General features: G+C 34.9%; 1 protein-coding gene across 5 annotated transcripts in view; it reads right to left on the bottom strand.

The window, feature by feature from the left end:
• Window positions 1–15,863, bottom strand: part of Miro (mitochondrial Rho GTPase) — a 439,377-nt gene that overhangs the window by 288,537 nt on the left and 134,977 nt on the right. For all 5 annotated transcript variants that reach the window (XR_016550640.1, XM_090415513.1, XM_090415514.1 and 2 more), the window contains exon 6: window positions 2,312–2,422. Coding sequence is in view for 4 of the 5 variants with exons in the window: in XM_090415513.1 (XP_090271639.1) it covers window positions 2,312–2,422 (111 nt within the window). In the remaining variant the exon portion in view is untranslated. The remainder of the gene's footprint in view (window positions 1–2,311; window positions 2,423–15,863) is intronic.

Here is a 15,863-nt window from a genome sequence, read left to right as displayed (position 1 = left end):
GAGTACTACATTAATGGGAATTTCCTTATGGGTCTGGTTTATAGATGAAGTGTGAACTTCTGCAACTGATATAAATCTCTACTGCTAGGTGTGAGTAAAATAAAATCTGCTGTTGCACATTTGTTTATTTCAAAGTATAGCTTATTATGATTGTTATCCAGGCCTCCATGGAGTCTAACGACTAATCGTGGGAGGTCGTTTTTAAGAAACAAAAAGTTTATCATACCACTCCTTGAACTCATTGACTGTTCTTGCTCTAACCACTCTCTCAGGCAATGCATTCCACGGTTCAACCACCTTCCATGCAAAGAAACCACTCCTCACCCTCTTGCTCACAGCTTCCTTTCATAACTTCTAGGGATGGCCCCTTGTCATCGCTCCTTCCTGCCATTCCACCAAGTGAAAGAACTCCCCAAAGTCTACCCTGTAACTGTCTCTCAACAGTTTAAGTCTCAATCATATCACCTCTCCTCCTTCTATCCACCAAACTCTGCAGTCCACATTCCTTCAGTCAATCCTCATAATTGACATTGTACAGTCCTGAAATTATCTTTGTTATCTGCCTCTGTGCCCTTTCCACAGTTAATTTATCCCCTTCAAATCTTGGGGACCAAATCTGAGAACAATAGTCTAAGTGTGGTCTGATTAGGGTCTTATACAATGGAATGATAATTCTTATCTCTGCAGGTCAGCATCCTTCTCATTATTGCAACAATCCTCTGGGTTACCTTCACCACCTTCGCAATAGGCTCTCTGGATTTCAGTTTTCTATCAATCATCACTCCCAGATCTCTTGTCTCCCCTACTTCCTCCAGTATAGCTCCTCCAATCGAGTATGTATCCTCCCACTGATGGATCACAAACTTCTAGACTTTACATTTTGTTGCATTAAATCGACACCCCCATTCACTTGCCCATCTGTGTAGTTTATTCAAATCCATTTGCAGAGCTGCCACATCTGCACTATTACTGATAACCCTCCCCAGCTTCACATCATCCACAAACAACTGAATATCCCCTTGCAATGTCACTGATATAAAGGTTGAGCAATACAGGTCCCAGTACTGAGTCCTGTGGAACCCCACTTGTAATGTAACCTTCTGCTTACTTGATATTGCCCCATCATACACAACTCTCTGATACCTATCAGACAGCCAATCCTGAATCCATTTGACTAACCCAACATTTAAACCCATGTGCTGCAATTTAAATATCAGATTATAATGTGGCATCCTGTCAAATACCTTTGCAAAATCCAAAAAACTGGCAGTATATGCCTTTTCCTCATCAACTGCTCGTCACTTTATTATAAAAGGCAATCATATTACTAAAGCAAGAGTGCCCCTTAACAAATCCATGTTGATTCTCACAGATAAATTACCATGTTGGGTGTGAAATTTCAGTACTGCTTTGTTTTGGCAAAATGTTTGCTTACACTTGGATCAAGGATTAAACCAAACGAAGAATATAATTTCTTGGTATCTTTAATTTATAGTTTCAACATCTATCTCTAATCCAGAGTATTTTAGTAATAAGGTGTGACACCTTTAGACTACTTGTATATGGAAATATGACATCTGCATTACTTCAACCTGGGTATCACTTCTGGATCTGGCTCCCACTGATGAGACCTCAATAAAGGTTGAAAGTCTGGGTAGTGACCCTTCCCATAATGCATAGCATTATACATACACAAGGATATGTGCTTTGCATTATGGTATACTAATGCAAGTGATGTGAAGTCATCAGCCCCCAGTCATGAAGTTACTTCACAAGCAAACTTTATTTGCTTACACTAGGATAAAGGATTAAACCAAGAATATAATTTCTTAGCAGCTTTAATTTATCTGACCAAAGCAGTTGTTCCACACATACCCTCCTTCTTAGATCAGGCCAGAAGGCACCCTAAGCTTTCATCTTTTTTCCAAAAAGGAGTTGGTGAAATAATCATATCCTCAATCATACACTTTTATCCAGAAAGAGGATTTGACAATATGCAAACATAGAACTTTTGCAAATGTTTTTGACAATGCTATGAATGCTGGGCTCACCGTAGCAAGGAAACCAGTTCGAAGAGGCAAAATGGAATGAATTGTAAGTAATGCCATCAACTTGGACAGAAAAACAATTCAGAAGCATTTGTTTACAACATGTATGAAAAAATTTTTCTGAATTGTTTTAAATTGTATTAACATATTTAGGGGTAAAGTGTAAAGTCAATTTTATTATCAAGAAAAAAAGAAAAAAGAAGAATTACCTGCATAAAATTCTAGCAGAGAACAAAAACAGCGTTGCTATTTTAACTACTTACCTCAAGAGAGCTGTATTCTACTAAGTCCACTTTATTTCCTACTAGCACCACAGGTGTTCTGTGTTCTTCACCTAGCTGTTCTCTAATAAAGGGCAACCAGTGACCAGTAATCTGAAACATAAAGCCAGGATAAAATTATTATACATGTAAAAATAATAAATACTAGATAACATGCATTTAATTCTACACCAGATTCTCAAAAATATATCTGAATACCAATAATGAGGCAATTGACTTTTAATTATTATATGTGTGGGCCTAAACAAGGAGAGAAAATCTTTGTCAGAATACTTTTTAACCAGTTCATGATATTGCAGCAGCCAGAAGTTGGTGTTCTTTCAGTCATGCTGTCCTCTACTATAAGAACAATCAAATCGGAAAATACTGGAACTGCCCTGATACAAAGGTTGTAATTCAAATTTCAGAATTAGCCTAGGCATTTCAAACACTTGATCTGAATTCCACATTATGTGGAATTCAGATCAAGCTATGGAATGCCTAGGCTAATTCTGAAATTTGATTTTCCTCGGGGAGGATGGCTATGAACTTGACTTTATGAGACATCATTACTGCACTAAAATGTCACATACTACTAAGCTTAACAAAATTATCAGTGTATATACTATTATCAATGAATGGCATTACAATGAGGGTTTATAGCAGTTCAAAAAAATAAAGTAGAGTTGCTTAACTTCAGTTTAGAATTTACCCTACTTCATGATCATCTCTCATGCAGTTTATTAATGACAAAGGACTAAAACCAGCAGCATTCTTCAAACATGAAATTGAAATTAGATATGAATTCTAGTATAACTCATCAGTCCAAACGAGATGTACTTTGAGTCCAAGAAATTGGCAATATATTTATCTGTTATTTCTTGCATAAACAGCTAACTAACAGTTTAATATAAACAATAAATCACATTTGTCCTTTACTATTCTACCATGAAAACAAAAGTGATGCAACTTTTCATATGTGTTTATGGACAATAGGATTTGTCAGTTTTTAAAAACTGGGTTTAAAAACTGTTTTTTGGATAAATTTATAAAATTCAAAAAAAGTTTTTAAATTTAAAAAACTAGTTTTAGATACTAGAATTTGTTAAATTTTATGGTCGTCATCTGCTGCATTGTAATATTCTATTTATTTATTCTTGTATCTTAATTTCAACCATGCCCTTGTTAACCTTATACATGCTGCACTCCCAGCACTATATATCTTAACTCTATGCTAACTCTATGCTAACTTTAATCTGCTTAACATATATCTCACTGTTAATCCTACTTAATCTTATTTCCTGTTCCTACTGCTAGCAAACAGACTAAGTTATCAGCCTATCTAGGATATGCATGTTACCAATTCTTGCACTAATCAATCAGAAAAATTTATTTTTTAAATGACTGCACCATTCTAATTGAACTAATGTACTTTGAGAATTAAGGTAAGGAATACAGGCGAGATCTTAGTTAGTACAGGTTTTTTATAGCAAGTCGTGACGATTCTCAATCTAATGTGCAAGCAGGTTCGCTCGTTTTTTTAGAGATAGTGCATTGGCAATTGATCAGGCAAGGTAGTTTAACAAACAAAACATTTTATTTAAACCTAGAAATAATTTACAATATACACATCAAAGAGGAAATGATATCTCTCGCTCTCTCAGCCTATTTAAATACAATAGAGGCAACATACAACTGACTATATTACATGCAACTTACCTAAGTTACACATTAGCTTATTTTCTTCCATTATATATACAAACTTACAATCAATCTATCCTTTTATAACCATAACTCATTACTTAACATTACCATAGGTTATGATCGTTGCCTCGACGGTTTAGTGGTTCTCGCTGTGGAGTTTGTCAGGAAGGTCGGGTGATTATTCCATCTGTACTGCGGTTGCAGTCTCCCATTGGTAACTGGAAGGGAACTGCCGAAGTTTCCGTTGTGTCTGTGGGTAGTTGCACTCTCCTAATTGTCCAAGCATCATAGCAGGAGTTCCATTGAATAATGGCCTCACCTCTACACACACACACACACACACGCACTTGGAACCTCTGTTCTGCAGGAATGGACAAAACTTGGAACTTAAAATCGAGAACCCAGCTGGTCCGTCTTAGTCCTCTTTTATATTGTCTGCAATCCTTTGTTACTACGATGTAGTTTTCAGGATTACCTGCTAGCATGATGATGCTAGCAGGTAATCCTGAAATGTCGACGAATGGCTCTCTCCATTCGTCGACGCATATTTTTATGTTCACAAGCCCTTGCGAGCATTTGTTTCTGCTTAGTCATTGTTCTAATCTGGATTAATCCCCTCTTTTCATTTTACATACAGCTCAATGGGCATTAAATTGTGCATTTTTTTTTACAGAAAAATTATTACATTTATTTTCTAACAACATAAATTCTGTTTTATATGTTTGGAAACCTCTGTAAAAATCAAACTCGAAAAATTTAATTAATTTATCATGAGAGATTTTACAAATCAATATGTAAAAATTAATTATTTAATTAAAAACGTTAACATTTTGACTTGAAGTCGCCTTGGGCACAAGCATATTGTAGTAAAACTAATCTTCTTCATGAGTCAGGCAAATGCTTGACATGTTTGGATCTAGCAACTATGTCAGTTGCTAGATCCAAACTTGGATCTAGCAACTGACATAGTTGCAGCAACAAATGGTGCTGTTATGAAAAAATTTGGCCAATTATCACCTATAATTAATCAACTATGCTATTCACACGTCATACACTTAGCAGTTACTGATGTGTTATATAAAAATAAAGAAATTGCTGAAACCGATGTATACGAGCGAGAAATCTGAAGATGACAGAGTGTGAAAATGACTATGGCGAGGATTTTTTAAATTCTCTTGATCTAAATAACAACTGTGGATTCCTTATTGTCTGACAATTACAAACAATCAATTTCCCAAATCAGAAAAATTTGCTAATTTTTTAGAAAATCTCCCATAAGAGAAGATTTTCTAAAATCATCCTTCAGAATTATGTAAAAAAAAAAAAAAAGGAAAGGAATTAAGTCTGATTATTGACTGCCAAATGAGATGGAATAGTTTAGAGGCCATGATTGAAAGATTTATAACATTTTTCTGTTAAATGAACTAAAAAATTTAAAGATTGAAATTAGTTCCAAATTATTAAACACTTTAGAAGTACAAATTCAAGATAGAAGACAAGTTGGATTGATAACTCTTTTGCTATATATTGCAAAATCCACAGAATATTTCAACAAAGAAATCTAGTGTATTTCCACTAGCTTCAAAAATCGATATTATTAAGTTATATGGAAAAATATTGTTTAGAACATATCCCAATTCTTGTATGGAAACAGATTCTGATGAATATATCAGAGACAGAGAAACTATTAATCAGGGCAATGCTCTAAAAGAAGCCATGGAAAAACCAATACATAGGTTTCTTGAGGAACCTGAAGAAATAATATCAAATCCAAAGACACTGAAGGCCAAATTTTCAGTATTTGAGACAATCAATAAAAGAACAAAGAATTTAAATTTATTATTTGATGCCCTGAAAATGATAAAACCAAATTCTATAACCAGTGAGAGAGTATTTTTCTATTTCAGACAATTTTGTATTATAGAATAAGAACAAGATTAAGTAATCGTTCGGGGACATTTTGGTTTTTTTTTAAATATTTCCTGAAGAAAAATACTAAATGAAATAAAAATTTATAATATATATTTTGTAAGGATTTTAATTATTTTATTTTTTTTTTGTATCGAGTATATTTTAATTTGTTATTTTTTTTTAGTTCCATAAATATTAAATAAACTGAAAAATTTTTAAATAAGTATAAATATTTTTTCACTGTTTTAATTATATTTTTTTTGTAAAAATTCAAAAACCGGTTTTTTCAAATACTGGAATTCAAAAAGTTTTTTTTTCAAAAGTCACTTTTTGTATAAACCTTAATGGACAAGCCCTTCAAAACAGGACAATTATACTGGTTTGCTGATCATTTGTTTTTTTTTTTGTGTTTTATTTTTACTTAATTTAACTGTTTTTAACTCACAGTCTTCAACTATTTTATGGTTGAAGATTAATTCAACCACTGTTGAAAATACATTATTTGCATCACACTGTAATATGCAATAAATTAAATTTTGGGATCCGATTTGGGATACGAGACCTAGGGTCCGAATAGTAAAACAAGTAGAGGTTAAATGGATGAATAACACCATCAAGCTTGAGCTGCAAAAAAAGAAACAACTGTGGAGGGAATTTAAAGAAAGAGGTGACCTGCAGACACACGAACGGTATAAAGTGCAGGCCAGAAGGGTAACGAGTGTGGTAAAAAAAGAAAAAGTGGATTATGAAAGGAAACTTGCTATGCAAGCTAAAGAGAATCCCAAACAGTTCTTTAAATATGCTGCAAGCAAAAAAAAAAACTGTACACGGCAAAATGATTTTAAGGAATGACGATGGTAAGGAGGTCACTGAACCAGTCGATATAGTGGAGTTACTGAGCGAGCACTTTGCAAAAGTATATCATGCAGGTGGTGACATTGAAAAAATTAAGGAACCATTAGTTTATACAGGAATTGTGATGAATGAAGTGGAGGTGAATAGTCTATTACATAACCTTAATGTGAATACATCTATGGGATTGGATGGTATACTGGCACGGGTCTTGCATGAAGCGGCTAAAGAATTATCAGTGACCTTCACTATGTTGTTTAATCTGAGTCTTGGGTCTGGTTTAATCCCGAAGGTGTGGAAAGAGGAGAAAATAGTTCCACTGCATAAAGGAGGATCCAAGACTACGGTTGCAAATTACTGACTGATCAGCATATCAGGAGTCTTTGTCAAGGTCTTGGAGAAAGTAGTCAAGGGAAAAATACAGGAATGGATTGATGAAAATGAGATACTGTACAGAGAACAGCATGGCTTTGTGAAGGGTAGATCATGCCTCAGTAACTTGCTCAAGTTCTATAACACAGTGAAGGCTGAACTGGATAAGGGTAATGGGTTTACAGTGATACTGCTGGACCTGGCTAAGGCATTTGACAGGATACCACATGGAATTCTAATCCGTAAACTACAACATATGGGAATGGATATAGGGTGTTGGTGAGATGGATAGGTGGATGGTTGATGGAGAGATATCAAAGAGTAGTTTATTCAGGAGTAGAGTCCAAAAGACGGCCTGTGACTAGCGGTGTGCCGCAGGGTTCTGTTCTTGGACCACTGCTGTTTAATTTGTTTATTAACGATATAGGGAAGGATCTAAGAGGAACAGTTCATTTGCTGTTTAATTTGTTTATTAACGATATAGGGAAGGATCTAAGAGGAACAGTTCATTTGTTCGCTGATGATGCAAAGTTGGGTAGGGCAATAGCGAATGCAGAAGATGTCAAAATCTTGCAGGAAGACTTAGATAAATTGGAGTTCTGGGTTAAGGAGAATGGATGTCAATTTAATGTGACAAAATGTAAGATTATGCATTTTGGGGGGTGAAAAGATTAGCAACAGTATACCACATTGGTGGAACTGTACTCCAGGAGATTGATGAGGCCAGGGACTTGGGAGTGTTGATGGATAGGGAGATGAAGTTTATTGGGCACACTGCAAAAGTAGCTAAATCAGCTCATCAACTCACTTGGTTGTTGAAAAATACCTTGACGAGCAGAGACAAGCAAGTTATTGTACCTCTGTACCGAGCCTTGATAAGACCTCATCTCAACTACTGTGCCCAGATTTGGTCATCTAGGTTCCTTCTTGATGGGGAGGAGGTGGAGGATCCAGAGGCGAGTGACCAAGATGATAGACAGAACCATATGAGAACAGGTTGAAGATTTGTGGGTTGCAGAAATTAGTTGATAGGTGGAAAAGGGGAGATACAATTGAGACATTCAAATTGCTAAAGGGTTTCTATATGATTAATTCAGAGGATATTTTTGAGATCAGGACTGGTGGTGGGAGAACTAGGGGACCTATGGAAGCTGTGCAAGAGTGTGGTTAGCAGGGGTGTTAGAGCTGGGTTCTTTACTTTTAGAGTGGCAAATGAGTGGAATAAGCTGCCAGAGTCTGTTGTGGGTGCTATAACTGTGAGTGAGTTCAAGGCAAGGGATGATAGATACTGTGAGAATGTCGTATAGTTGTGTGGACATGATGTTTAGGGCCTCCCTCGATGAGTCTAAGGACTCCCTGGAGTTGCCCGTAATAATAATAAAAAATTAAAAATTTAATATGTTGCATGAGTAGGGTAATGGGTTCACCAAATTAGTGATACTTTAGTATACAGTGTATAATCTTTAATTTATTTTTTATAACCATCATCATCATCACTAATTACAGATATAGACCATAGTGGTCTGTTCCAGTCTCATTATCCATCTAATATCTTTTTTTGAGGTCTACCCGGCCTTCTCTTTCCAATTGGCTTATATTTTATTATTTGTTTTAGGATATCGGGTGTTGGCCATTCGAGACCAGGTTGGCCCAACCAGGTCTCATTTCACTTGCTTTTATTCTTTGTTTATTGCCCAAATTTCACTGTCATATAATAATGTAGGTGCTGCAAAAGTATTGCATATTTTCAAGCATGTTTCTTTTTGTACTATATTTGGATTGAGTGTTTTTTTTTATCAGGCCCATAATCTGTAAAAATTTTGAAGTTTTTAATTTTGTCTTTTTCTCCTTCATATGATACACATCCAAGATAACTGCAAGTATTTATCTGTTCTATTATTTTATTATTATTAACTATTTTACTTCAAACTGGAGTGTGTCCACAAAATGCCATAATTTTATCTATGGTTATTTTCATTCCAAACTGTTTTACTATAACGTTTAAATTATATATTGCTCTTTGTAAACTGTCTCCCTTATCTGATATTATCTAATCATCTGCAAATAATAGCATATTCATTTTGTCATTCCAGGAAATTTCTATACCTGGATTGTTCAAGCTGTTCTACTGTATTAATATTTCATTAATATAAATATTGAAAGCTGTTGGAGACAGAGGACATCCCTGTCTTACTCCTTGGTTTATAGATTGTTTTTCAGACATTTTTTCATTTATTTTTATTTCATTATCTTTGTATATATTCAATATTGCATATAGTAGAATATTAGGTATATTTATTCTTTGTAATATATCAGAGTATTATCTTTTTACTTTGTGAAATGCTTTTTCATAATCTATAAACAAAAGATGAGTTTCTAAATTAAATTTTCTTTTTTCTATAAGTAGTTTTAAACAAAAAGTTGCATCAATTGTAGAGCATCCTCTTCTAAATCCATTTTGATATTCTAATAATATTTTTTCACTGAATATTTTCAATTTTTCATAAAGTATTCTACTATATATTTTGTACCATGTATTCAATAAATTAATACCTCTATATTTAGCATGTTTCGTTTTATCCTCTTTTTTAAATATAGGTATTACTATACTTGTATTCCATTCTATTGGTATTTGTCCATTTGTATATATTTTATTTTAAAATTTTAATAATCTCTGATGAAATTTTTTCCCCAGCAAATTTATACAGTTTGGAGTTTATCCCATCAGCTGATTTGCCATTTTTTTTATTTTACTTAGGTTGTCTTTTAGTTCTTTCATTGTTGTTATATCATTTAAAGAATTTTGTAAGTTATTGGAGTAATTTTTTTTTAATGTTAGTATTATCAGTCCAAAGATCTGTGAAATAATCCAAGAATTCTTTTACATCTATTTCACAATTTATATTTACAGTTTCTTTCATATCTGCATTCATGTGTTTTAGTATTTTATATGCATTGGGTCTTATTTTGTATATGTCAGTTTCTAGATATGAAACAAATTTTTCCCAGCTTTCTATGTCTCTCTTTTGGCTATTGCTCGTCTTTTTTTTTATATTCAATTTTATCTTCTTGTTTTTTGCTACTTAACCATCTTTTAAAAGCCAGTTTTTCATTTTTGATTATTGTTTTTATTTCATTGTCCCATATATGCAATTTTTTATTTTTGTGTGTTCCAAGGCTTGCATATGCTGCTGATGTAATAATTTTTTATATTATTCCATTCTTTCTCTATGTCTTCATTTTCTAATATTTTTTCTAAGTAGTTATTAATCCTCTGTTGGTATAAATGTCTTATACTTGAATCATTTAGTAGTCTTACTTTGTAATTAGATTTTGCTTCTCTAGTTTATTTTTTTTATAACCGGTTTAGTGGAAACCTTAGTTTTACCTGCACTAAATAGTGATCTGTGTCGATTTCTAGCCCTCTTCTGAGTTTAACATCTAGGAGGAGGTTTGCTGCTTTTTCATTTGCTATAAAGTAGTCTATTATTGATTTCTGTCCTCTTACACACCACGTATATTTATGTATATTTTTATGTTTGTAGAATGTCAAAAAAAAAAAAAAAATCAGCTAATGCCTTTTTATTCCCGTATAGGGAGTAGGCGAGGCTATTTTAGCACTATCTAACTTTTGGAGACTGAGTGGGCAGTTCAATCTTCACTGGTAGCCAATTAGAGATAGCTGGCCCAAGGCTATCACTAATTAAGTGGCACACAGTGAAGAGGTGGCTCGACACGTGTTGCCATCTCGAGGTCCTAACACAATATATTTAATGCCTGAAAGAGTGTGGGTTCTACAGTTGATTTTCTTGAGTTTATGGGATGAAAAACCTGAGTTTCTAGGAGAAAAAACCTACTTGTCTGTGCCAGAGATCAACTAACTTGGGAACCGGTTGAAAAAAGGCTTAGAAAAATTTCCTCTAGTCACCAACTAGATTTGAAACCAAGTCTTCCTTCATGCAGCCAAGCGTCGTGGTGTGCAAATGCAACATCCACTGAGCTACACAGGCTCTGTTCGTAGAATGTATTCATTATTTTTAAATTATTATATAATAAAAAAGTCGCTTTCCATTTTTGTTTACTGTTGGTTCTCCAAATCTTTCTACATAATTATTAATTTTTTTCATTCCTATTCTGGCATTAAGATCTTTGGCTATAATTATATAGTCTGTTTTATTTAATTTTTCATACATTCCTTGTAACTGTTTGTAAAAGTAATCATTTTCTTCTTCTTTTTCAGGGGCATACACTCCAACAACTGTTAAATTTTCTTTATTTAATTTTAATTGCACTTCTAATATTCATTCATTCCAGTATGTATACTGAGTTATTTCTGATTTAATTGATTTAGGGATCCAAATTATTACACCAGCTTTTGCATGTATTTGTTTGTCCACTCCACTATATGATATGATAATTAGTTGTTTCCTTTGTTCCTTTAAGTTTCTTTTTTTGTTTCTGTAAGAACTGCAATTTCTGCATTTTCATCATTTAAAATTTTATCTAATTCTTCTACTTTATATGCTATGCTTCTAATGTTCCATGTAGCATGTTTCACCATGTTTTTCTTTTTGCAAAGTTTCTTAACCCTTTCCAGTTTGTGGTATTTTCCCATGTTTTCTGTCCAGTTTGGATTTTGTCGAGATTTGAAAGTAATATGTGTTTCCCTATGTTAAGTTAATAGAATGACAATAGATATTCTAGTGGTGAGGCTGCCATCTTAAGGCAACTAGGCTTGCCTTTGTTTAGTATATAGTGAAAACTACAGTTTGAGAGGAAAGAGTCATCCCCTCACCCTCGAATTGCTCTAATAGCACTGGGGGGGGGGGGGGGGAGAAAGAAGTAAGAGAGAGAGAGTACAGGAAAGAAGATCAGAAGACCAGTCTACAGATATGATATACCAAGTGTATATTATAGAAAGTAAGATCAGGTCTAGCTCAGGTATCTTGGGTTTGCCATTGCCATGCTTGTACCCACCAATGTGAGCCCCTGAAAAATTTTATAACCCTACACATGAAAGGTCCCAAGATAATATAACAGTTCCATGTGTGGGTAAGTGATTAAGGAGAAAGATGCAATCTCTTAATATGTTAAAGAGCTGTGAATTGTACTAATTAGGAATTTTGGGGGGGGGAGGAGAAGTGTTTCAGATAACAGAGGTGGATGGAATGAAGGAAGATGAGAAGTTTGATCGGCATGGATGGAGTTTTTGGATAGCTTATGAATGCTAATCAGTTGCTGCTCTAATTCTTACATGATTAGAAGAAAGTGAAACAATGATAGTGGCAAGTAACATAACAGTTCCACATGTGGGTAAGTGATTAAGGAGAAAGATGCAATCTCTTAATATGTTTCTTAAAGAGCTGTGAATTGTACTAATTAGATTTTTTTGGGGGGGGGGGGAAGGTTCAGATAACAGAGGTGGATGGAATGAAGATGATAAGTTTGAATGGCATGGATGGAGTTGTTGGATAGCTTATGAATGTTGATCAGTGGCTGCTCTAATTCTTACATGATTAGAAGAAAGTGAAACAATGATAGTGGCAAGTTCAGTGAAGCAGTGTCCATGAAAGTACCTAGCGTAAAGGAATAGTGCAGAAAAAAATAGAGCATCTATGGGGAAAGTGAGTGAAGAGAATCTTTGTGAGATAGGTCAACCTAATAAGCAGATCACCCGCTTCTGTATATCATTAATTCTTATGGAGGTTTTGGGTGTACATGCAAAATAAGTGAACAATCTGAGACATGAAGTGTTAGGAGTTGAGAAGAAGAGAAGTAATGTTTTGAATAAAAAAACAACACTAAATTTTTTTTTAGAAGCTGATAGCAGGATATTTTGTAGCAGGATAGCCTAGATCTGACAGTCAGCCTAAGGGAAAACTGATCTTGAAAGGATATTGAAACATTATCAAAAGAATAAATGGAAATGAAGTGGGATCTTTCTTACAGGTAATAAAACATGCCAAAGTTTTAATAGTTTTGAAATTCACTAAGTTATCTTTCACCCTATTTGAGAATGGTGAGGAGATCAGCATCTAAGCCACTGATTATGGAAGATTGTGAGGCATAAATTATTTGAGTACTACAGGGTTTCTAAAGAAGAAGAACTATCATTATTATTATTACTGGCTACTCCATGGAGTTAGACTCATCAAGGGAGGCTCTAAAAATCAACCCAAGCACCATCCAACATTTGCACAGTATCTACCATACTTTGTTTTGAAACCATTCACAGTCATGGTATCCACAACAGACTCTGGCAACCTATTCCAATCATTCACTAATCTCCAAGCAAAAACCCTAGTCATGACACCCCTGTTAACTACATTCTTGCTCAGTTTCCAAAGATGGCTTTAGTCCTCCTACCACCTGACCTGTTCTGTAAAATTTCCTCTGTATTAATCTTGTAAACACCCTTCAGTAATTTGTATGTCTTAATCAATCACTCCTTTTCTGCCTGTCAACCAATTAGTGTTAACCCACAAATTTTCAACTTGTCCTCATAAGGATCATTCCACAGATATACTACCATCTTGGCCACTTGTCTATGGATCCTCTCCACTTCCTTCTCATCCCCCAAAAATCCAAGGGACTGGATCTATGCACAGTAGTCAAGATGTGGTCTTATCCAAGCATTTTAAAGAGGTATAATAACTTGCTTTTTCTCTGCTTGTCAAGGCATTCTTCAGTAACCAAGTAATCCAATGAGCTGATAAAGCAGCCACTTTTGCAATATGCCCTTTAACGTGAACATCCTATCTACTACCACCCTCAAATCCCTGGTTTCATCAATTTCGATATGGTACACAGCTGATAATCTTTTCACCACAAAATGCATAACCTTATACTTTGCTACCTTACTGACATCCATTCTCCTTTGCCTAGACTGACAGTCTATCCAAATCATCCTGTAAAATTTCAACATCTTTATTAACTATTGCTCTACCCAATTTTGATCATTGGCAAACAACTGAACAGTTTCCTCTCAGATTCTTTTCTATATCATTAACGTACAAATTAAATAGTAGCAGTCCAAAAACAAAGTAATGTGGCATGCCAACATTCTCAAGATGTCTACTGGACTCTACTCCTGAATAAACTACTCACTGATACCCCTCCATCAACCACCCTCTTATCCACTTCAACTTTATATCCATTCTTCAACATTATATCCATAATGCTGCAATTTATTAATTAGAATTCCATGTAGTTTCCTGTCAAAAGCCTTCACAAAGTTCAGCAGTATTGCTGTTAACCCATTAATTTTAATTTTATTCAACTCAGCCATCAATGTGTTATAAAATGCGAGCAAGTTACTGAGGAGTGATCTAACCTTCACAAAACCATGTGAAGGGCAGGTGATACTGTATTTTACTCTTGACCAGCTTCTCCAGTATCTTGGCTATGACTCCTGATATGCTGCTAGGTCAGTAATTTGCTACATCAGCCTTGAAGCCTCCTTTAGGGCAGTGGAACTATTTTCCCCCTCTTGGGACTAACCCATAGTCAAGACACAGAATAAACAATGTGGTCAAAGGCACTGCCAATTCCCTAGCACCTACTCATAAAACTCAAGCTGGTATACCATCTAATCCCATAGCTGTATTCACATCAAGGTTCTGTCACATTCTGTGCACCTCCAGTTCATTCACCTCAGTTTCCATATAAGCCTTTGCTTTTCTTGTTACTACAATCTCTCCACTTGGATGATATACTCTTGCAAAATGTTCACTTAGTCATTCTACAATATTGCCTGATTCGTTACCTCCCAACCATAGACATTCATTAAAATTATTCTTCCTTTTACTTGCAATATACTGAAAGAACTCTTTGGGATTATCCTTGGTCTGTACTGCTAACTTCCTTTCAGACTTTGCTTTTGCCTTTCTTACTACACTGGTTACCCTTCTGGCTTGTGCTTTGTATTGCTCATGTGCCTGCTGGTCATCTCCTTGAATTCCTTCCACAAACTTTTTTTTTTTGTAGCTCCAGCTTAATGATAGTATTTGTCCATTGCACTCCCACTTGACTTATTCTCCTGACTAGGTATGTAGCCTGCTATTACTTCCCTCAAACACCTCTTTACCATATTCCATGTACTATCAACATCCAGACCTTGCAGTTTCACATGACATAGCACTAATCCAAACAATCTCCTAAGCTTGTCACAAAGTGCAGGACAGAGACCATAAGATTGTAGCTTGTTCAGGAGACCCTGATGCCAGACATGATCAATGCCTTTGAGATATCGAGAGCAACCACATGGGTTTCTCCAAATTGTAATGTAACATGTTTCTCTGAATATGTATGTAAAGGCATGTGGGTGTGCACGCATGCATGCTCCAGATGGTCATCAGCATGAAGAAAATATGGTTATACTTATACCAAGTGCTCTTATAATAAATACAGTGAGTCTGTTGTTTATCTTTGTGCAGAAGTGAACATTAGAGTACAACTCAATGGATTGTTGAACAATGCCAAAACTAAACCAAACACTTTCAAGTAGCTAAGTAAGGACTCAATGCAATTGAAAACATTTTCTTGATCTAGTGTTATAAGGTCCATGGTTTCATTGATATTATAAGCTACACTTATCAGATCCCTTATGGGGTACAGTATTTTGTAAACAGATCCTCCTGGGATAGAATAGCTCTATGCCCATCTATTAAATCTTTCATGGCAGGTTTAAGTCTGTTGACTATTTCTTTTGATATTA

This window comes from Typopeltis vanoorti, chromosome 3, assembly GCF_054136105.1.
Source record: "Typopeltis vanoorti isolate ZY-2024b chromosome 3, IOZ_Tvanoo_1.0, whole genome shotgun sequence".
In the NCBI taxonomy this organism is placed as follows: Eukaryota; Metazoa; Arthropoda; class Arachnida; order Uropygi; family Thelyphonidae; genus Typopeltis; species Typopeltis vanoorti.
Note: the sequence above shows the minus strand (reverse complement) of the source record. Positions and strands in the feature narration are given on the sequence as shown.